The sequence below is a fragment of the Vigna radiata genome, unplaced genomic scaffold (genome assembly GCF_000741045.1).
Source record: "Vigna radiata var. radiata cultivar VC1973A unplaced genomic scaffold, Vradiata_ver6 scaffold_158, whole genome shotgun sequence".
In the NCBI taxonomy this organism is placed as follows: domain Eukaryota; kingdom Viridiplantae; phylum Streptophyta; class Magnoliopsida; order Fabales; family Fabaceae; genus Vigna; species Vigna radiata.
This window is the reverse complement of record NW_014542914.1, coordinates 195,785-219,439: the sequence shown is the minus strand read 5'-3', so window position 1 is coordinate 219,439 and position 23,655 is coordinate 195,785. Positions and strand designations below refer to the sequence as shown.

General features: G+C 28.6%; 3 protein-coding genes across 3 annotated transcripts; all 3 read right to left on the bottom strand.

Annotated features, from left to right (window-relative positions):
* Window positions 1-2,328: 2,328 nt before the first annotated feature.
* LOC106752436 (UDP-glycosyltransferase 87A1-like) lies at window positions 2,329-5,598 on the bottom strand. The gene is made up of 2 exons (XM_014634120.2): window positions 5,079-5,598; window positions 2,329-3,388 (listed from the first exon to the last, which is right to left on the bottom strand). Exons 1-2 carry the CDS (start codon window positions 5,539-5,541, stop codon window positions 2,502-2,504), a joined length of 1,350 nt encoding a protein of 449 aa, XP_014489606.1. The 5' UTR covers window positions 5,542-5,598; the 3' UTR covers window positions 2,329-2,501.
* Window positions 5,599-9,427: 3,829 nt separating this feature from the next.
* On the bottom strand, window positions 9,428-13,910 carry LOC106752431. The gene is made up of 5 exons (XM_014634115.2): window positions 13,652-13,910; window positions 12,273-13,404; window positions 11,855-11,998; window positions 11,295-11,480; window positions 9,428-9,701 (listed from the first exon to the last, which is right to left on the bottom strand). The coding sequence occupies exons 2-5, from the start codon at window positions 13,344-13,346 to the stop codon at window positions 9,621-9,623; spliced, it is 1,485 nt and encodes a 494-aa protein (XP_014489601.1). The 5' UTR covers window positions 13,347-13,404; window positions 13,652-13,910; the 3' UTR covers window positions 9,428-9,620.
* Window positions 13,911-22,576: 8,666 nt separating this feature from the next.
* On the bottom strand, window positions 22,577-23,435 carry LOC106752435 (LOB domain-containing protein 12). The gene is made up of 2 exons (XM_022777135.1): window positions 23,115-23,435; window positions 22,577-22,965 (listed from the first exon to the last, which is right to left on the bottom strand). The coding sequence occupies exons 1-2, from the start codon at window positions 23,268-23,270 to the stop codon at window positions 22,609-22,611; spliced, it is 513 nt and encodes a 170-aa protein (XP_022632856.1). The 5' UTR covers window positions 23,271-23,435; the 3' UTR covers window positions 22,577-22,608.
* Window positions 23,436-23,655: the final 220 nt, after the last annotated feature.

Genomic DNA, 23,655 nt, shown 5'->3' with positions numbered 1-23,655 from the left:
TCCCTTCTTATTATTATTAAATTTCATTTTTAAATTAAATCATGTAAATAAAACCTTCATAAATCAATTAAATTTTCATACATTATTTACACATCTACACCACATTTCATTATATTATATTTTTAAAGAACAAGATATTTCCCTCTATTGTCCTTTTCCCTTTACATAAAGTGTTTCTTTTTCCTTTCTCTATTGGTATGTGATACATGATGTAAGATTACAATCTAGAATTGAAAGAATTGTACTCCTAGGGAGCTCCTCTATGCCCATTTCTTTAATTTCCTCATGTCCCTTTTTTATTACTGAATCAACTTCTACAGGCGTTTAGAATAAACTTTAACCACTGTGCAAGATAAAAAACAGTAAAATCATTTTTTACCTTTGAGATTTGGAAAGAGTAACATAAAGTGACAAAGTTTATATTCATTTTACAAACATTAATAAATATAAAATGATTATAAAAGAGTAAACTTTTCAATTTTTAAAAAATATCCCTGATTCAAATTACCACCACCATCTTCAATTGGGTTGAGATGAGAGAAAAAATGTTGGAGTGATCACAGAGAAAATATCTCTGAGGACAAAGGGTTTATGATTTTTTTTCAATTGGGGCAAGAATAGGGATGAGAGAGAGAAAATGTTGGAGTGAGAAACAGGAAAAAGAAAGGGTTGAGAGGGGAATGAGGGAGGTGAGTAAGAGTTTGGTTTTTTTTTTTTTTTTTTAGTTTTGAGAATGAAAATTATTTAAATATTCTTGACCTTAAAACTTAGAATCCATGATAAATAAGGGTATTTTTGTCTACTATAATCCGGTACACATTGTTAAAACGTACCAGAAAAACAGGCGTACGCATGTTAACAAACCCATATATATATATATATATATATATATATATATATTATTTTTAGTAATTTGGTAAGAAATACATTTTTTTTCTTAGATTTTTTGAATTGTATCATGCATGCACAAGACACTTTAGTTGTTCATTTTTCTTATCTTTTACATTTTAATTTTTATATATTAATGCATAATTTACTTCAAAGTGTGAAAATATTCAGACTAAAGTATATATCTATACAAATAATAGAGAAATAGAAATAAAAAAAAAAACTCGTTGATGTTTCCATATCTAATTTTAAAATATTATACATGATAACATTTATACTTAATTAGTTTTAATTTTATAAAAAAAATTAACAAAAACATCGATTAGTAATATATAAAAATGTAATAATTTTATGAATAATAAATTTGATCTTAATTTAAATGAAACAATATTATTCTTTATTAAGAAAATTTAAAATTAATTAAATCAGAAAAATATATAAAAAGTAAATTTGAATTCAAGAAAATGAAACTTAACTCAGTAGAAAATTCACACCATTAATTTCTTATAAAAGAAAAAGAATGGTGGAATGATTAAACCTTTTTATGTTTATAACTTTTTCATCAGCATTTTTATACGTGCACTCAGTCATTGCTTTCATATATAAGGTTTAGGTTTAATATTTTGGGTATTAGATCTCTAATTTTTTCTTTTTTTCTTAATTGAGTCCTTATTTTTTAAAAATTGAAGCAATTATGTTATTTTCGTTAGTTCCGTACTAACACCGTTAAAAAGGTGACACGTGTCAGCTCGTGATTTTTTTAAATTTTTTAAATATATTTTTGAATTATTTTTATTTTTATTTTTTATTTTTTTTCTTTTAAAAATAAAATTTGCCACGTGTCAAGTTGACATTGTGCCACATAGCAGTGACAGTGTGAGGTGGCACTGACAGTGCCACGTGTCACTGTCAAACCACGTGTCATTGCGTTTGTTTCAATTTGGTCCTTGTATTTTTATTTTGTTCCAATTTGGTCCTCGTATTTTTATTTTGTCTCAATTTAGTCCTAATTTTTTTAAAAATTTAAAAAAAATTGTTCCTTTGTACATTTTCCAAATTTTTGTTTTTAAATTTGTTTCTGTTAAGCAAATTATTAGTAATGATGTATTTCAAATCGAAATATTTAACTCTAAAAACTTTTTATGAATTGTTGAAGAAGTATTGAGACTATACTTATGTAGATTACTTTCAAAAAAATATTTATTATTGACATTTAACTTTTATAGGTAAGAAATATATTATTATAACTGTGTTTCAATTATTGTTCTTAAAATGTTATCATATTACTTATATATCCATGAACTTAAAGTCTATAAATTAACACATCATTCTCCCACATGAAATTATTACCATATTATTTGAGTGCTCGAAAATAAGTGTGTACTTTCTGTCTTCTCTCATCAACAGACACATCATGTCATCATCACTTTGGTACGGAAATATGGTAATCAGATATCTTTCATTCACATCAGAAACAACCCTTCAAATTTCAGTAAAAACAAAGTTATCTGGAGATAATTATTCAAATTTATTTTCTTTGCAACAAGGGACATATTGTAATAAGAAGGAAAACCTTGGAAACATAAAGGAAAGAACAACCTTGGAGAATTCAATCAAGCGTTTTGAACTTGAACTCTTTTTGCTCCAGTTTGAACTATGTTGTTGAGAAAGGCTCTGATATTAGTATGAGAGGAGCCATTCTCAGAAATTGCAAGCTTAACCATAAGTTGAAGCTCCTTGGCTCTTCTCCTGATTTCACTCCCAACATCACTCTGCAAATCCATGAACTTCCTCAGCAACACAACAATGACATCTCTTGTCACCAAATCCTCCATCTTCTCATCCTTCTTCACTCTCCAACCAACCTTCCAATACTCAACAATGAGTCTACTAATCAATGGCTGATCCATGGCAATTGGAAATGTCAAAAATGGCACCCCAGAAAAGATCCCTTCCATGACTGAATTCCAGCCACAATGAGTCCAATAACCCCCCACAGCATGGTGCAACAATACCCTCAATTGATCACACCATGCCACAACCAACCCCATCTTCTTCTCTCTACAAATCTCTCTCAACTTTGGACTCTCCTCTCTTGTCACCCACATGAACCTCACATTCCCATCATGCAATGCATTGGCAATTTCCTCCATTTGAGCACTTGAGATTGAAAGATAACTTCCATGTGAAATGTACAAAACTGAATTTGGGGGTTGCCTATCTAGCCATTCCATGTACCCATTGTTATTAGGGTTCCGTGAGTTCTCAGCAACGCTTGAATATGGTATGCTTGGACCAATGGTGTATATTGGAATTGAGAGGTTTGCTTTCAAGGCATCAACCACTTTCGATTCTAACTCATAGATTGAAGGCAGTAGAAGGTACTGTGCTTTTGGAAGCCATTCACAGCTTTTCATTGCCCATTGCAGAATTTTACTGTTCTTCCCATCCAGAAGAGGAACATCTGATCCATCTATCCAATAGGTTGATGGAATATAATCTACACAATTTCAGTCAACATTCAGATTCACAAAATACTCATATAAATTATATCACAAGCTTTCGATTTCCTTTTATTAATATAATTATTTTAAAAGTTATACTTAATATAATTTTTAACCTTTTATTTATATTTTTCAATGTATTTTGAATTATTAAATTTTACAAAATAATATGTACGTGCTTTCAAAATACACAAATTAATGAAAAACAATACCGTTTTCAATAACATATTATATGTATTTTATTTCTTTTATAATAATTTTTTAAAATAATATACTTGATATTTAATTGATTGATAATATAGTTTTCTCACACCATATTTAAATGTTAAATTCGTTAATTTATATTTATCAACATATTTTGAATTAACCAAAGTAGGAAAAAAAAATAGCACAATTTTTCTTGTAAAAAAATTACAATTGGATCAAGATTCCTTTACTTGCTTCTAATACAAGATTTTTTTTTTTAATTTTAACATTTTTCAAAAAGTCTTCTTTACTTGCTTCTAATATACAAGATGAGAACATGCTGGCCAAGGGTTGACTCTTCTGAATAGAGTCACACAGTTATATTTTAATCACATAAAATTAGAAATATAAAACCTTATATATCCAATAGCATTTTAAAAACATTAATTAAGAAATAAACATTTAAATAGAAATCATTGATCTCATTAAATACGTTTTAATAAATAAAAAAAAAACATATTATAAAGTCTTTAACAGAATAATAAATTGATTGTAAAATCTTAAAAAAATAAAATACAGATTGTATAATGTTTATTATCATTAACTATCAAAAACATATTACTACTGCACCATTTTTTATATATTCTTATCATGGTATATATTTTTAATATTTAAATTTATATTAATTTTTATTTAACGTTTATCAAACATTATTTTTATGATTGTTTTTATTTTATGCGATTTTGTTTAGTCTGTTCAATATTAGCAAGATATATATAGCGAGATACATAATAATATATTTTTAAATTACGATTTTAAAATTAAAAAATAATGTAACCACAATATATATATATATATATATATATATATATATATATATATATATGTTCTATTACATACAATTTTTTTTTTCAATTTGTACCTAAACTAATTTTAGTTTATAAAAAAGCTACTTTATCTTTTATAAATGCTTATGAAAATAACATGTTTAATTTTTCTTGGGTTTCTTTTCGATTCATTTATAAAAAAAATAATATTTAAAGTGAGGATAATTTAAAATAAAGTAAAAATGACGATAAATATTAGATGGTATATTAATTGTTTAATGAATTGTTTTTGATAAGAGAATAATTTATTATGATATTTAAAAATGTTTGAAAAGAAGTAGTTTTCTCTTTTTTTTAGACACAACTCATGAAACAGATACAACAAAATAAAAAAATATAAAAAAAAAAAACATAACCAACTATAAAAATTACTTAAAATTAAATTATTTATAAATATCACTGTTTTGTTTTCTTCAAAAAGACACATTTGACACATAATTTTTTATATAAATTATAAAAATTGATTCTTTTAAAATTATTGTATATGAAATGTAAACGTCTGTCATGCTATTTTTCCTCCACGTACAAATACCATTTTATATGTCTAATAAAAAGAAAAACTTTAGAAAATACTAGAAACATGCGTGAAAATATACGGTGTTCGAAGTTTCACCTAATTTCTTTTGACGACAGAGTTGGTTCCGTTGGAAAAGATGGAAATACTGCAACCACAGCTCCGCCGTGGACGTCGTCCAGAACGCGGCCACCGGAATTTTCCGGCGGTTGGCCAGGGCGACAGCCCACGAGAGAAACGCGTCGCAGATGAGGAGCGTGGGCGGTGGGTGGAGGCGGTCGAGGAGGGTTTGGAGCGGCCCTTCCATCTGCGTCATGACGGCGTGGATGGTGGCTTCGAAGGTGTCGGCGGAGAGATGGAGGTCAGGGAAGGCGGCGAAGGTTATGTTGTGGGGTTTAGCGTTGGAGGTGGTCCGGGAAAAGTAGTGTTGAGTAACGAGAAAGGTGACGAGGATGTCGGGGTTTGTGGAGACAAGGATGTTGGAGAGGTTGATCATGGGGTTAATGTGGCCCTGTGATGGGTATGGCAGCACCAGGAAGTGAGGTTGAAGATGAAACTCCATGGATGAAGTGATTGTGTACGACTGGTGTAAGTTGCGTCTTCATCGTTATTATGTATGGAATCAAGTTTTTTATATGCCAACCATGTAATTACTGTTTCAATTAGTTGATTAAGTTAAATAATAAATGAAATTCAATTCTTTATTAATTATTACAATAAAGTAGTGGAAACTCCCACATTTATATTTAGGATGATAAAAAATAGTTATCGTTAAATAAAGGTAATTATCAATACCTAAAGTAAAATTTTAACATATAAAAAAATAGTTACTTGGTCAATGATATTATGGAGTCGACTCTACGTTTCAAACGCTTTTACGTTTCAATATTTTGGATACTTCTTTTTGGCACAAAATACCTTGATTTCCATGTCTAATGTATCAAAAAATAACAAAGTATAGTAATTAATTAATTAGTCAATGTATTTAGTAAAATATATTATTTATAAATTTTAATTGGAAGGATCTAAATTTATAGGTCTAAATACTTATTAACTTTTAAATTATTAAATTAATTATAAATCATTCCACGTAAGTATGTTTTGTGATGTTATGTTGAAGGAATGGATCAGCGTCTTATATTAATTTAATAATCTAACATAAATTCTCATAAGATAAGATTAAGAGATACTTGATCGGGTTAAATATGTTTTTGATTCCTTAACTTTTAATGAAAATTAGAATTAGTCTAAAATTTTGACCTAACTTAGTTTCCAAACTTTAAAAATGTATGAAATTTAGTCTTTTTAACCAAAATTTATCAACTTCGTTTCATGTTTTAAATGCGTTTCTCAATCAAGATTGAAGCAAAAATGTGTCAAATAGTGTAAACAACTCAAATGCTATCATGAAACGTGCTTGAAACATCAAATAAACCTAACAAATTTTAGTTAAAAGGACTAAATTCATACATTTCTATAGATTGGCGACTAAATTAGGCCAAAGTTTTAAAGAATGACTAACTCTAATTTTCACTGAGAATTAAGGGACAAAAACATATATTTAACTCTATATAATATACTAAAACATATAAAATAAAAAATAACTAAAATAAAATGATAAGTTATTGATTATATTAATATATTAATAAAAACAATTATTTATAAAAGTAATCACTAAAAATAATAAATATTAGTAGATGATTGTTTTAACAAAAGTTTATAGTTTAATATCCTTCATGTAAAATTATCACTTTACATCTCACTTTGATAATATAATAATAATATATCATAAAATGAAATATAACTGAAATATTAATATATTAATGATTTAATGAAGTTTTTTTAAGGATGTGAAAGTGTCACATCCTTATTTTTAAAGTTCAATTTAATTTATTGTGACTTATGTAATATATAGATTAAAATGATCGTAATTGTTATTCTTCGTTTTTAAGTACAAAAGATTATTTTGTACATATTATAAAGTTAATTTAAGTATTTATAAAGAAAGAAAAAGACTAAAAAATAAAATAACAAATTTAAAATGTGTGTAAAAATTTATCAAGGATCGAATTAATAATATTTTTTATAAGAGTGTTTCTCTCTGTATCACCTCATATTTCTTTCTATACTTTATATTCAAAAAGGTAACTTTTTTCAATGAATTTTAAAATCCGTTCAAACTTTTGAAAAAAAACTCAACGGATTTTGAAATTTGTTGAAAAAAAATAATTTTTCAATAGATTTTGAAATCAGTTGAAGAGTGTTTCTCTCTACATCACCTAATATTTCTTTCTACACTGTACATTCAAAAAATAACTTTTTTCAATGAATTTTGAAATCCGTTGAAACTTTTGAAAAAAAATTTAACAGATTTTGAAATTTGTTGAAGGAAAATAATTTTTCAACAGATTTCAAAATTAGTTGAAGTGTTTTTTCTCTGCATCACCTCATATTTATTTTTATAATCTACATTCAAAAAGTAACTTTCTTCAATGAATTTTGAAATCCATTGAAACTTTTGAAAAATTTTCAACTGAATTTGAAATCTGTTGAAGAAAAATAAATTTTCAACAGATTTCAGAATCGGTTGAAGAATTTCTTTCTTTAACGAATTTTAAAATCTATTGGAGAAAAAAATTAAAGTGTAAAAAAATTTTAAATATAAAGAATATTGAAATTTTAAAGAAATACGAAGGTACATGAAAGAAATGTAGAGTGATATAGGAAAAGAATACTCTTAAAATATTTCACAAATGGATAATCTGTCACACGTTTGAAGAAAAAAGTATTAATAAGCTGAAGGTCTAAACAATAATTAAGATAGTGAGAAGCAGGACATTATCACTTATAAGATATTTTTCTTTCTTTTTTAAATAACTAAAAGCACAATTCAATGTTAGTAACGAGATTAAGATAAGAATAAGGAAAAAGATAATTGACAACTGTAATTAATTAAAGTGAGTGATAGACAGCAATGTTATCCATCACTAATCAACCATCATTACTCCTTAACCATTCAAATCAGGCAACTTTTTATCAATCATGTTTAAACAATTTTATTTATAATTGTTGTTAGTAACCTCAGAAATTTATATATAAATCATGTTACGCATCAATACAATTATATTTCACATTAGTAATAGCTTTAATATTTTTATAAATGAAAAACGTATGATTAAATAATGTTTTAATCATATCAAAATTCTAATGAAATGGTGTGTAATAAAATATCATGATTGAATTATGAAGCTTATAATCACAAGGTAATAAATTAAATATAGCTGTTAAGTTTATTTATGTTATTCAATATTTGAAATTAATATTCATCAATTGTAATGTGATTCAAATTTAAATCAATAATGACTCGAATAATATAAAAATTTTAAACATATATTTATACATAATAAGATTAGACAAAGTTTGAGAATAACTTCATAAAAAAATTCTTGTCTACTAAAAAACTTACTGTACTTTCTTTTATCCCAAATCAAATATCACCCTAATTTAGTTGCAAAACAATAATTATGCAAAGTAATATTTAATAAATAAAAATACAAGTAAATTGTATGTAAATGCTCTTAATTTTTAAATTGATATTTATCAATTTTATACTTCAAATTCAAATCAAATGTGGCAGATGGCCTGGGTCATCGGTGGATATTTGTCTTTTTGTGAATTTTACTTGTTTGTCTCTTGCGCCTGATAGAACATTAAATTAACATAATTTTTTAATTTATACTTATTTTTCATTGCATTATCATATTTATTTATTTTCATTTAATTAAAATTCTTAGAACTAATCTTCATTTTGTTAACATTATTATTACTATTATATTATCTTTTTTATTCATTCCTTGGATTTTGATGGAATGATTCCTCTCTCAACAAAAGGAAAAATCATCAATTATGTTAGAACAGATTTAATATTATTTCTTACTAGATTTCTATCTAGGATATAATTCAAATGTCCTTAAATACTTCGAAAAAAATAAAAAGGTATAAACATTAAATCTTATTTGAATGATGAAATTAAAACATAAATATAAATATTTCTAAGTAATAAGCATATAAGTACTAACTTTTAATTTTCTTAACTATCCATTATGATCCATGCTTACATACAATGAAAAAAAAATAACATCTATAAAAATAAATATTATAGATGTGCAAAACACACCGAGCAATAAATCATTAATTCATAAAACAATTAAAATTCTGAAGAAGTCATATATATATATATATATATATATATATATATATATATATATATATATATATATATATATATAACTAATTGTGAAATTATTAAATTATAACCACTATTTTCCCAATCATCAATATTATAGAAGTGCAAAACACAGCCAGTAATAAATCGCTAAATCATAAAACAATTACAATTTTGAAAAACTCATACATATATATAAACTAATTGTGAAATTACTAAATTATAACCACTAATTTCCCAATCATCAATATTATGATCCCACATCTTTCACTTTTGGAAAGTCTAAAAAAAATGATAATCCATTTATTACAAAGTATAAAAAGATGTAAAAATCGTTAGCAACAACACTAAAAGATAATTATAATTAATATTATTACAAGAGTTATGGCAGTATACCACACAAAAGGAAAAGTAAGTTACTTGTAATGCCGAGACACTTCCCAAACCAGCTTATCCATGAAATGACATTTCTTGTCAAATCCCCAGCCTGGATTACTCTGCATCATATTTCAGACCAACCATAAATAATGTGCAGAATATTCCTTCCAGTAGTTTTCTCAACAGCATCTCTCATAATTCATTGAAAAAAAGGCAATAAAAACGCAAAAAGAACTTAATTGAAGATAATACATATATCTGATTCATAATTTTTTAGCATTACGTGTTTACAGAAAGAATATAATGCAAATAAAGCATCAAAAAACAAACACGTTGTTTAACCTTCCGAATGCCATTGTAGTTTTCGTTTCAACATAAGAAAACTACTTTAAATTGAAGATATAACCGGCTAAGCTGTAACAGTAACCAACAATTAAAAATTTTATTGTCCATCATTTTGGTTAATATTTTGTTCTGATGTACATTTTTACATAATTGACACTTTTAAGTTAGTAAATTCTTCCAAAGAGGTGACTGCAGTAGTGACACCAAAGAAAACTCAGCCACACGAATAACTCACAACAAAGAAGTTACAAACATACCATTTTATATACGATGCTCACTGAGAAAAAATAAAAGCAAAAAAAGATCAACTTTTAGAGCACTACAAAGAATTAGCCCAGGGAATTATTAAATAATTCATCGAGCAAACTCCAAAGTCCTAGCTTTCCAGTTATATTCAATCTCTTATGCGAAGAAAATTGTTAACACATTTTATGTGCTTGTAATTTTATATAAAGAATCTGCAGTCGGAAGTGGACAAGGCATATATATATATATATATATATATATATATATATATATATATATATATATATATATATATATATATATATATGAATTCATGAAAGGATAAAAAAGACAAAGAAGGATTATAAATCAATCTCAAGACAAGTAAATTAATGCCAGACTCAGGAAACAAAACTCTCAACATATTAAGATTCGATATTAGATATAGTCTCCTTTCCCGATTCAGATTAGTGCAACTCCAGCAACATCTGTGACTACAGCCAGAATAAATTGATTACCAAAAACAGATGCAAACTTCATACAATCATGAAATAGCAAGGTTCTGAATCAACTCTTTAATGTACAATGCCACAATTCACTTTCATATGGGGAACTAAAGTTTGGGAACCCTGGATTTCTAATCATACAGTAAATAACTATCTCATTCCACCAAAGCCAACTCCAATACCTAACAATCTTCGTGCATTCCTTGCCAATATCTTTTAATAGATTTAAACAAATATTAAGCTTTAGGCAGAGAATTGATTTTCCTATCCATGCCTTGTCAATATCAACTGTTCAGCCTTGGTACAAAATCAAATACATATTCTATTCTCTCAATACATTTGGCCTTTATATTATCGATTAGAATTTATATTGGGGATTCATAGACAAAATGGCAAATATTTGTTGGAATTTCAATTGATTATGCAACTGTTAAGAAACAGTTTCTCAACTGATATAAAATAACAAGATAACTATACTGAGAAAATGGGTTCATTTACCGCTGAGTTATATGAGAGCAAGTAGAACATACTCCGCAGAGATACTTATAATAAGAATATCAACATAAAAGGAAAACAAGTAGCCAAGTATTAAGACATTTTATGCCCAACACAATATCAATATTTAGAGTTCCAAACCTGAAGGGAGACAACAGCACGGCTAGTGAATTGTTTCACTGAAGATGGTGCACTTTCAGGAAGAGTTTTAGCAACTCTTTCTAATTCTTCTTGTTGCTTCTTTGCAGTTACTCTGTCTGGTCCGCTATAGTGATCAACAATCTTTTTCAACAATGGAACTCGTGCCATTGTCTCTTCCATTATTTCCTAGTATGATACAAAGTTAGATAAGAAAAAGATCCCAGCACATGGACACACACCCATAAACTACAGTAGAGAACACTAAAAACAACAGCCTTTACCCGCTAGCATGTATAAAATAGACAACTATTTCGAAACATAGTGACTGATACGGTACTTGTTCTATGTACTTGCTACCCAGGTTTGATATGACAAAGATAGTGGCAACCAAGCCACGACATTATTGTCGAAGAAGATAGTGATGAATTAAAAGTTCAAAAAAAGAAAACAACAAACATCAGTATCAAAACTTGTGCCCTGAAACATTTGCAATTAATGTTACGGTTAGAATGCTAAGGCATAAGGCAAGGATATTGGATAAGATTAACAACAAAATATACCTCCCACTCTTCCTGACTTTGGATCCCCTCATATGCCATCAAGAATGGTTTCATCTTCTCAAGTGCATCCCGAAGTGGAATTGGTTCCTTCTCATCAATATCGGGATTATCAAACTCCACCAAATATTCCGGCTCAAATTCAATCTGCAAGAATCAATAAAGAAGCGGAAAAAATACAAACAATTAAACATGGAAATATGGGTACTAAACATAAAATAGGAGTTTGGCTCACAGAACTTCCCCGAAAGAAATGTTAGTCTTTAGATCTAGAGAATTGGACGATTATAATGAGTTTGCTATAGCAATTCAATTAAGACTGAAGAATTTCCCTATATGCAGCTAAGCTACAAAATTATACTTCCGCTACCTCTAATTATTTCTCAACAAATAAATAATGATGTCTGTAGAAACTACTTACTGCATAATTGATGTCTAATGCATCCAAATACTCATCCTCTAATGGCGATGGCAAAACTCTACGAGCCATCTCGTCAAATCCTTCAGTTAACTGATTCATTATCTCTGGCCCAAACTTTTTGGCTAATCTCTCACCAGCTGCATCATCTCCAACATATAGCCCTGTAGCATATGAATCCTCAGCATCCATGCGTTTTCCACGTCTTTCATCCACATCCCTCCCTCTGAATCCTCCTCTTCCCATGCCTCGACCTCTGCCTCTGCCTCTGCCCCTGCCTCTGCCAAGCCCACCTCTCCCTCTAAATTCTCTTCCTCTTCCAGGGCCACTTCCATCGTCCTCACCTCGTGACAAAAATCTCCGTGCATTCCTCACTGCATCATCCCGGCTTGGTATTGGTTGTTTCTCAGGCAAAGTGTCGGATGCAGCTGCACCAGGAGCTCGCGGAGGGCGAAGATGCCTGTTGTGTTCTGTAGCTCGCATTTCCGGATCTGGCTGTTTCATGGGCTTCCCCCGTCCAAGTCCAGACAACACTTCTAGTATGCTACCTGGAAGTTTGTTAACACGCTCAACATCAACAGGAACACCATCTGTCGCTGTTGGAGAAACACTTTCCTCTCTTCTGAAAAAAATGGGCTTTTTGGGTTCTGGTGGCCCCAAATCATTTGGAGGTTGAGGTACAGTAGCTCGGCCACGACCAGCAGGTGGCTGAATATCACTTTCACGTTGAGGCACAGTAGCTCGGCCACGACCAGCAGGTGGCTGATTTATGGAAGATAAAAACGATGAGAAAGAATGAAGACCTGACTGAGGCATTGGCTTGCCACGGCCATGGCCATGGCCAACATCAGGAGGAATGGGAGACTCTGTGGTGTCAGATTTGGGCTCACTGGAACTAGGCTTACCAGGAGCTCTTTCATTGAAATTGAATGGCCCTGAACCAGGGAGGGAGCCTCCACGACCACGACCACGACCGCCATCTCCAAAACCAGAAGATGAAGAAAATGCAACTACCGTTCTTCTGGTGGCATTTGAAATAGTGGGGTTTGGGATCCTTATTCCAATATTGCCTCTCATTGACACAGTGAAACAAATGCTTAATTGGAAAATTCAAAGAGGCTTCAGCTACATCAACCTGATGCCCCCCAAAGAAAAACACAATACCAAGTTTATATGAACTGTTACGTCAAACTAGCACAAAAAAATTCACCTTTCAGAATACACCTGCATTGCGTATTTATTTTTCTTGTCCTGTTTATATACACCAGTTTTAAGTTTACAACAACCAGTGCCACAATTGATGATTAAAAAACTTTATTCAGTTCATTTTTCAATAATCCAAAACAAAATCAATACTGGCCGTAATTATCAAGATCGCGAACCTATGTAGAATAGCTTTTTTTAGGCTCCTGCAAGCTCGAACAAACTCGGTTAAACTCGTGTAAAACCGTGAGTTTAGCAGCAATTCAGCGAGCTGAAACGACACTGATTGTTGCGTTTTCCTATCACTTCGCTTCTTCTCAGCTCCGCTCCATTTTGTGATTTTGATTCTCGTCTACACTCTGCAATCTCACTATTCCCATGTCCTTTCCGTTGTCTGAGTTTCAGACGTTAGGGTTTTAGGGCCTTTTTTTTTTTTAATTTTAATTTCTACCCTTATTACTACTAAGTTGAACGGGCCTACTTTCAAATACAAAAATATATAAGGATAATAATATTAGAACAATATAAAAAATTATTTAAAAATATATACTAATAATAATAATAATACAGTAAATAATATCAATAATAGTTATAGTATCAAATAATATTAAATTATTATGTAATGTTTTAATGGAAGTGAACCCAGGACCCTTCTTTGTATTGGAACGAAAGGCCTACCATTCCATTCTATATCAAATGGTAAAAAAAAAAAAATTGGATTTCATTCCATCCTTTTAATCTTAAGTTTTTTTTTTTTCAATTTAAGGTAGAAAATATTATTCCATTTCAGAGTAGCTTGACAAAAATAATTATTATTATAATTTAATGTTTAGATATATGACTTTTCAACTTAATATTACTAACAAGAAAGAAGTTGTCTTTTATGATATGCTCTTAATTTTGTTACTGGTTGGATAATGTTATGTTTGTGATTTGGGTTGTTTGACTGGAAACAAAGTCTCATATTGTGTAGAAGAAGGGTTGGTCAATGGTTTATATACACATAGATACTTCCAATAGTATTGAGGTCTTTTGGAGTGGTACCAAAAGCAAGTCCATGAGGGCTTGACCCAAAACGGACAATGTCTTACCATGTGTGGAGTTCTATGTGTGTGTCGAACCTTCTCCCAATAGTGGTATCAGAGGCCATAGTTTGGGTCTGGTGACTGGGCTCAGACCAGTACAGCCCCCATGATCAGTGACAGATCATGAGAGGCGGGGAGAGCAAGAGAAATGCTCAGTGTGAGAAGGAGACCATAGTCCTTTGTTTGAGGGAGGATGTTGGAGTGCAAACAAAGTCCCACATTGTGTAGAAGAAGGGCAGGTCCCACATTGTGTAGAAAAAGGGCAGGTCAATGGTTTATATATACATAAATACCTCCAGTAAGAAGTATTTTGGAGTGGTACCAAAAGTAAACCCATGAGGGCTTGATCCAAAGCGGACAATGTCCTTCTTACCATGTGTGAAGTTCTATGTGTGTGTCGAATCATCCCCAACATGCGTATGATACTAAACTGCCTTACTATCTATTGTAGTTGTAATTTTTATCGAAAAATGTATATACTTTGTATTTCATAATTTGACTTGCAATAGGTAAGTAATGTCTATCGCATACTCTAAATGTGGTTAGTTTGGTTGTTGCAACAAGTATGACTATGAAATAATTGTATTGTTTATTGATTATTTATCACGTTATGCTTATTTTATTGAGTGGGTTTTATGTTGTGTGTTTTGATTAAACGTTAGTACATTGTTATCTGATTAATGGTATATGAATGTTCATTAGCTGTAAACAGATTAAAGTTAATGAGCTTAGAACTAGGACTAGTTGATACATATGTCCTTGTTTCTTTGCTTAATGGCTTAATGACATGAGTAATTGTAATTGGTCTAGAGCCTAACCGATCTATTTTTAAGTTGAATAGTCTTTCCTTTTGAACCAGAAGTAATTGAGTATATTAGTTACAAACATATCATTGTCTAAATAAATGTCAATATTTAGGGTTGTTAATGATAAACTTTGAATTGAATGGGTTATTGTCTACAATACATGGTGTATTGATGATTTATGCATATCTGTTGAGTCTTTTCTAATTATGAAATTGGATTCATCTATATTATTTTATAATGAGTATTACAATAATTAAGTCTGACATAATAATAATAATAATATTATTATTATTATTAACAATACTATTCTTATAATTAATAAAATTAGTGTTATTATTGTGGTTACTATATGTTATTATTATTATAGTTATTAGTACTAGTAATAGTAAAATTATTAATGTTATTGTTATTATTCTTATTTATATTTTGATATTATTGATATTTGTATTGTTAGATTTATTAGTATTAATAGTAATAGTAAATTTTGTAGCATTATTATTATTATTATTATTATTATTATTATTATTATTATTATTATTATTATTATTATTATTATTATTTGTAGTATTATTATTATTGTTATTAGTTTTTGTTGATATTTGTAAGAATATTAGAATTAATAATAGTATTATTATTTGAATTAATATTAGCATTAATACTATCAGTATTATTTGTAAAATCCTAGAAAATGGTATTTTTATAAGTGGTAGTAGTCTAAAAATAGTAAAACTTGATTATTTTAATATTAAACAGTTTTATTATAAATAGTTTTGTTATAAACTAGTTTCGTTATTTTAAAACGTACAATCATTTTATAAACCACTTTTCTAGAGTTTTCTACCTTCTCTCTAAGAGTTCTAACTCCTTATTCATTTATTTGACGATCGGGAGGTACCTAATTGATCATGACAACGAGGTCTACATTTCTACCTGATCAGTTTCTTCAATAGAGCAAGTAAGTTTTGACTCTATTTTCCCCTCATGTTTCCTAAATATGTTTTAGAGGAATCTTTTACTGTTGCATGTATAATCATGCTTCTCTTACCCGTTCTTGGTTTATCTAGAGTTTTAAGGACTCTGTCCGTTTATAATTTGGTGTTCGTAGGTTCGTCTAGGTATTCCCTACAGTTCAAGTAATTGGCGAAGCGTTTTGAGAAGTTTAACTGTTGGTTTAGAGGTAAGGGAAGTTAGACATTGTCTTAATTTGTGTTTATGTTATAATTTTTGGTATCTTTATAAGTTATAGACGATTTTGAGAAATTGGTATGATTATGTATTCTATGTATGTCTCATGGATGATTTTAATGGTATGATGTTGTGTATATTTGGTGTGGTGTGATTGTGATGCTTGATAATGTCATGATTGAGTGTGATAATGATGTTTGAGTGTTGAAAACTAAATTTAGAGTAGTGGTGAGGTGAAAGTGCTAAATACTTGAGTTTTAAGTCTAACAGTGGGGTTTTGATAAGTGAATTTGACAAATAGGTATAAGAGTGAGAAGGTAACTGATTTAGCATTGTTTTGGGGTTAATTGGGACTTTTAGAAGTGTTAGATGATTGAAAATTGATATGTAGCAAAGAAGCTGATTTGTAGTAATATTGATAACTACATGTATAATAACTTAGAAAATAGAGTATTAGAGTTGATAGGTGTTTTAAAATAATGAGACCGAGTATTTTAAAATTGAAATAATTCACTAATAGAAATAGAAATTTTTAAACTTGTCTTATTACTTAAAACATAAACCATCTCTATAAAACTACTCCTCTTAGGTTTCTTTCCATTCTCTCTAAGAAATCTTACTCCTCGATCATCTGTTTGATGATAAGGAAGTTCTTATGAGATCACAACTGAGTAATCTCTATTTCTAACCTATCAGCTCTTCGTTTTGAGCAAGTAAGTTTTCTACCTCTTTTTCCTTTTGTTTCTTTGTTTATGATCATGCTTAGGAAACCCTGACACATGTATCATCGATGTTCATTTCTTAGTTCTTAGTCAATCTGTAGTTCTAAGGACTCACTCCGATCACAATTTGGTGACTTGTAGAATTTTTTAGAGTTCCTTACGGTGGAAGCAACGGTAGGGATTTCTTAGAGTTGTAGGAGTTCTTAGAGTTGTAGGAGTTCTTTCTAAGGTAAAGAAAGTTAGTTAATTGAAGTCTTATAGATAAATTGTAAAAAAATCTTGGATTTAATGAGAATGTTGTGTTGGAATGTATGAGTAAACTGATATAGTACTATTAATGTGTTAAATTGTTTGAAAATGATATGTATTGAAGTGAAAACCTATGAAAAACTATGTATGATTGTTATGCTGAGTTCTCTGGTTGTTTTGATAAGGGAGATGTTGATTTTAATTTATTCTTGAAGTCATTAAATTGTTATAGGTCTTGGAGTGATATTAATTGTAAGAAAAGGGAAGGGGGTAGAGGTTTGAGAAGTGGATTATTGACATGTTGGTCTAAAAAGAAGAATGGTGGTTTTGGACAGTTTAGTAAGTCTCTAGTAACTTGTTGACGACGAGAATGAACTGATAAGATGTTAAGAATAGAATGTTAGTCATAATAGCATGATTATAAGGTTGTTCCTAAGGTAATTTAGAGGTTTTGTTAAGTAAAAATCTAAAGGAAGTAAATATGATATAAATCAGAGCTTTTTAGTTTGTTTAAGGGTAATTTAAAACTAGTTTAGACCTTAGGAATGAGAGAAAACTGATGCTACAACCTTTGGTAATTGATATGTTGATTTTGGCTTTGACTTGGCTAATTTTAGAGGTTTTGAAGAGTGTGATTTTGAATTAGATGTTATGGGTTAACTATGATGGTTGGAAGTCTGTTGTTAAGTTCATTATGACTTATTCAAGCTATTAGTTGCAGAAATTGAGTGTTGCAAGTGATAGAATTGAGTTTAGGCACTTTTGAGTTGTTAAGTTGGTTTAGTTCATCTAATTCCTAGCCAAATGAGTTATGTAGTACTTTATTTTCATCTATAAACATGTTTTGGAATCAATATTAGTTTTACAGATTCTAAATTGATCATTTAGATATATTTAAGATGCACTAAAACCAGAAAAATTAGGTTGTTGTAAAAAACTGACAAGAATAATCGATTATCTCACTTGATAATCGATGTTCTAGTTAGAAGGTCATCTTTTCTTCAAAGTTATCAGATATGATAATCGATTACTGTCATCCGAAAATCATTTTGGCATAAATTCTTTCGGGAATAATCGATTATTATGTGTGATGATTGATTATCTCTTTAAAAAAAAACGTAAAATTTAGTTTTTGGTTAAGGTGTCCTATATGCATATTGATGTCTTTTGTTTTATACTTTATTTGTTTTCTTATGGTTAAAAATTAAGTGGTAATATAATGCTTGTTTAGTAATATCAATGAGAAATTTTATGAGATTTTATGTATGAAGTTATGTATGTATTTGAAGTATGGTTGAAAAGAGTTTCTAAGGTGAAATTCTTGGTTGATTGTTTCAAGTATCATTAGTATGAATGCAGGGAGTTCAGTCTTGGGGGCTATCTTGACACTCTAATGGTCTTTCATTCTCAAGCATAGAAGATTGACACGTTTGGTGGAAGTAGTCGAAGGTCTTAGTCTTGGGTGCTTCGAGTATGATCCAAGGCATGTAACATACTAACTTTATGAGTGTGGTAGGGTGAAATCCGTTGGCAATTACTTTGCAAAGCAGTAGAGGCCATCATCACAAGTGCACAACCTGTCATAGCTTGACATTCATTCTAAATCCGGACAGTCCAATCTAAGTCTTGACATGTTTAAGATGTGTGGATTGTTTTATAATAAATATCATTCATGTGTGAAATATTAATGTATAAATTGATTTGTTTTGTATCACTAGTTTATCCTTACTTTTATGTTGTCCATTGTGTGTTGTTTTCTCTTTTGCAATGATCACCTAAATTATAAGTTTAAAAAAAAAGTTTTTACATTTGCTTCAACAAAAGATGAGAGTGAAACAGAGATATAATTAAATGGATATAAATAAGTAAATCTCAAGGTTTGTTTTATTTAGTTATTATTTTAACATCTATGTAACATTTCATTTTAATAGTTTTATAATATTAAAATGAAATGTTACAATATATTATGCAATTTAACTTTTAATTAACTATTATCTTTTAATAAATAAACACATCCTAATTATCAAACACACAAATTATAATTCTTAATTGTTAGTGAATAACTAAATACATTAGAATTAATCTTGAGATAAATAATAAGCAATGTGGATAATTTAATAAAAAAAATTATCTACATTTAAATTTTTAGTTTAGTTATTATGATAAATATTAAATATAAGTTGTTTCTAAATAAAAGAGTAATTATGAAGTTTTGCCATTATATTTTCGCCTCCGATATAGGCGGGAACGAAATATTTTAACAGTCACTCACACACACATGAACATGATAATTTTTTAATCCTATGATATAAGAACATGTTTTCATTCTCTTATATATATGTATATTTTTTTTTCCAATTTTGCATCTTATAATTTTTTATAAAAACAATTCATAACTTATATAAAACACAATTTAAATTTGTTTAAACTTTTATTTATATAAAAAAACACATAATATGTATTTTTTCAATGAGAAAGATATTTATCTAAACATATTTTAATGTATGGTTTATGTTAAGTGGTGACTGTGACTTCTTATATAATGAGTTGTAAAATGTAAATCTTTCAACATTATAGAGACTTAATAAATTCCCAATTTTATAAAGAGTAGAGTAGTAAATAACTACTTAATGAAAAATAAAATAAAATACAGGAATCAATATTAAAAATCCAAGCAAACCAAATTATTGTTTAACCAAAATAAAAATTATTAATTATTATTATAATACATAAACACATCAAATCCTAGTACATTGATTTTTACAAGGAGAGTTTCATATTTTTTCCCTTTCTCATTGTTACTTTAGTTGGACATTAATTCCCCTAAGTTCAAATACTAAATTTGAAGTAAGGAATGTTTCAATAAACCTATCTCTTAAAATGAAATAAAATAAAATAACTTTTAATACATTAAAATGAATTTATATATAAGTAAATAAGTGAAAGCTTTTTATATAAAAAAATTAAATTTGAATATAAATCAGTTTTATCTTATGAACAAAATCACTTCACTTTCTTCATTTTTTTTCTTTTAAAAATGTTTATATCGAAGTTTGTTCAAATATATCAGTCACTTTAATTTTCAAACAGTGAAATTTATAATTTTGTTTGGTTAAAAGTTTTAATTATATGAATACAATCTGACGTTATTAACGAATAATTCAATATTTCAAGTGTGCGATTAAAAGTATGATAAAAATTTGTCATGACATAAAATAATTATTAATCTAAATCAATTTAGGGAGACTAATATTTTATTATATTTCTTAGACGGAATATATATTAAAATATCATTAATTGTTTTAGTCAATAATCGTCTTCTCTCTCTCATTAAATTCTCATCACAAAAACAAATAATTCAAATGTAATGATATATGTTTTATAAAGACCCATGTGCTAACCCTACTTTAGTATTTAATCCCTCATCATTTCTAATTTGATAAGTTTAAAAGATGTTGAATTGGTGGTATAATTAATATTTACTTTGACTCAATTAATAAATAAAAGTTATCGTATTATATACTTAAATGAAATTATTTTATCTCTAGTTTAAATATCAAAAAGTTTTTACATAAAAAATCGAAAGTATTACTCATAGGATTTTTTTTCTCTGTTTTATTTTAAAGTGTTAATTAGATATCAAAACACTTTAATTTTCTAAATTATTTTATATTATATACTTTTATTTTTAATTTATAAAGAGGTGGCTTTATATGTCAAAATTGGTCTATTTGACATATATACCAAATTTTGCATCAAAGGTATTAATATACCAAATTTTACTCAGGCTTGTTTAAAGGTAATTAGATGTTACTTCCTTTATTTTATTTTAGGTGTAACTTAAGTTTTTTAATAATATATTAAATTCATGGTTATTTAACATCTCCTAAGGTACTAATTATAATTATTTCAGTATTATCTTAAATAAATTCTTATATTGATAGAGTTTTTTTTATTAATTTCAAATAAACTACAAAAAAAATTATTTAACAATCACAAAATATTATTAAAAACATAAAAGTTAACTTGAAAAAATAATTATAAAAAATAACATCTAATTTATCTGAACATACTCCTTAGATTTTTAGTATAAAAATGATCAGTTATGGTACTATCGTTGTTGTTTTTTTTTTTTCAGAATTCAACTCAAAAAAAAAAAAACTATATCTTTACGAGTCTTTATTTATTCTTGACTCAATTTTTTTTTATTTCTATATAATATATTTTTTTCATTTCCTACTTAAATTTCTAATATTTATAATATAATGTAAGATATCATACTAAATGGTGCAGATTTAAATTTTTTATAGGTAGTATATGATCAAGAACTATTAACTTCAATATGAACATTATGTTTTTAAATAATGTCTTAGGAAGATTTCTTTATTAACAGACTCACGAGAATTCTATTACTTTAGAAGTAGAAAATAATAAAGAAAACCACAAAATTAATAAAAAAGTTTACAAACTCCCCTAATTGGAAAGTTACTCGTTGAATCTAACTTATTCATATGATTGTGTAACTTATTTTTAATTTGTTCTAACTTTTTCAAAAGATCATTACTTAGCTTTTTGTCTTTCAAGCAGATTCCTTCAATATAATAATTATATTAACTTCGTCTGTAAGACAAATTGCACATGCATGATTTGACCCGTACATTCTGCTTCTTCTTTTTTACGTTTAAATTATTATTATTTATGTAATATTTTATAATATCATGTCTCTCATCCACGACATTAATGATTTTTGAGTTACTTAAATCTTTAATATTTGACACTAACATTATTTATTTTTTTTAGAAAATATAAAAATTTACATTTTTAATGACCATTTTATGTATCAAATAAACGTAAAAGAATGTTATGATATTATTAACAATTTTAATATTTCACATCATATAAGTACATCTTATAACATAAGTTTGTAAAGTTTGAACTTAATGTGAATCTGTTGTATCTTGTGTTTTATTTTGAGTGAAAGTGAGATCTCCATAGGTGTGAACATTAAGAATAAGATAAAAGAAAAGGTGTTCTGAGTAGAGAAAGAAAAGATTTTGTAACAGTTGAAATCCATTTCACATTGGTAAATTCAAGTCCAAAAAGACTCTCTCTTGAGAGGCTCATGGTGGAAGACATTTGAAGAGGAGGAAGAAGAAGAAGGAAAGTTAAGATAGTGAGGAAGAGTTTCATAGTTATTGTTTACAGACAGGAGCAGTGATTTGTGATCTTGGTCGTCTACTTGTGTGGTTATGGTAGCTTCTTGTTGCTGCATCTGAATGCATAGAATCTCTGCTTGAGCCACTGCAAGTTGCATTTGCAACTGTGAAACCTGGTTTTGTAGGTATGATATCGCTCCTACACATCCATACACTGGATCTCTCACTCTTGCGTTTGCCTCATAAACTAAACTGCTCACAGCATCTGCTCTTTGATCAACACCAAGTTCCTGAACCATTATATCAAAAAACACATATATCACTGGACATTTTTACCGACACACAATGTTAGGTTTAACGAGGAGGAAGTTCACCGAAAAAACACAAACATCAATGATATCTGAGTCCAACTAAATAAGAAAAAGGAAGTTAGAAATACCTGCAGCATTTTGCTGACATTGCTAGCACCAAAGACCTTATGCACAATGGCAAACTTGCGAGGGTCATCAGAAGGAAAATAAGGAGCAAAGATGCATTCCTTGGAGCAACGACGTCTGAGTAGCTTGCAAGAAGCACAAGGTGAGGTACCACCCATTTAGAAGCAAAATGAAGAGGATGAGATTATGCTTTTGTTGTCTTTTTGATGTGTGTGTGATGGGAGAGGAAGAAAAGTAAGCCAAAACACAATGAAGAAAAGGGTTTAAGAGAATGAGCATAGAATTTGTTATTTATAAATGGTGTGTGAGATTTGAATTGCTTGCCAAATGGAGACTAGCTAGATGCACATGCTCTTCTTCTAAAGTATGAATTGAAAATATTAAATTAACTTGCATGCACAATCAACCGCGTAAATCAACTTGTTCCAACTTAATCAACAAGTCTTGAGTTTGAGTTATATTTAATGGAGTAAAAATAAATAAATTATCATCTAGGATATCTTATGTCTCTTGAACATGGTATTAAATGTTTTAAAAAAAGAA

What these genes read in the sequence shown, in the direction of transcription:
- LOC106752436 (XM_014634120.2), bottom strand. Translation starts at nt 5,541, where the DNA reads ATGGAGTTTCATCTTCAACCTCACTTCCTGGTGCTGCCATACCCATCA. An exon ending in CTGTCGTCAAAAGAAATTAG is followed by an intron (nt 3,389 to 5,078) that starts GTGAAACTTCGA and finishes GAAATTGTGTAG; the next exon opens with ATTATATTCCATCAACCTAT.
- LOC106752431 (XM_014634115.2), bottom strand. Translation starts at nt 13,346, where the DNA reads ATGAGAGGCAATATTGGAATAAGGATCCCAAACCCCACTATTTCAAAT. An exon ending in AAAGTCAGGAAGAGTGGGAG is followed by an intron (nt 11,481 to 11,854) that starts GTATATTTTGTT and finishes GTATCATACTAG; the next exon opens with GAAATAATGGAAGAGACAAT. An exon ending in GTGCTGTTGTCTCCCTTCAG is followed by an intron (nt 9,702 to 11,294) that starts GTTTGGAACTCT and finishes AATATGATGCAG; the next exon opens with AGTAATCCAGGCTGGGGATT.
- LOC106752435 (XM_022777135.1), bottom strand. Translation starts at nt 23,270, where the DNA reads ATGGGTGGTACCTCACCTTGTGCTTCTTGCAAGCTACTCAGACGTCGT. An exon ending in ATGTCAGCAAAATGCTGCAG is followed by an intron (nt 22,966 to 23,114) that starts GTATTTCTAACT and finishes ATAATGGTTCAG; the next exon opens with GAACTTGGTGTTGATCAAAG.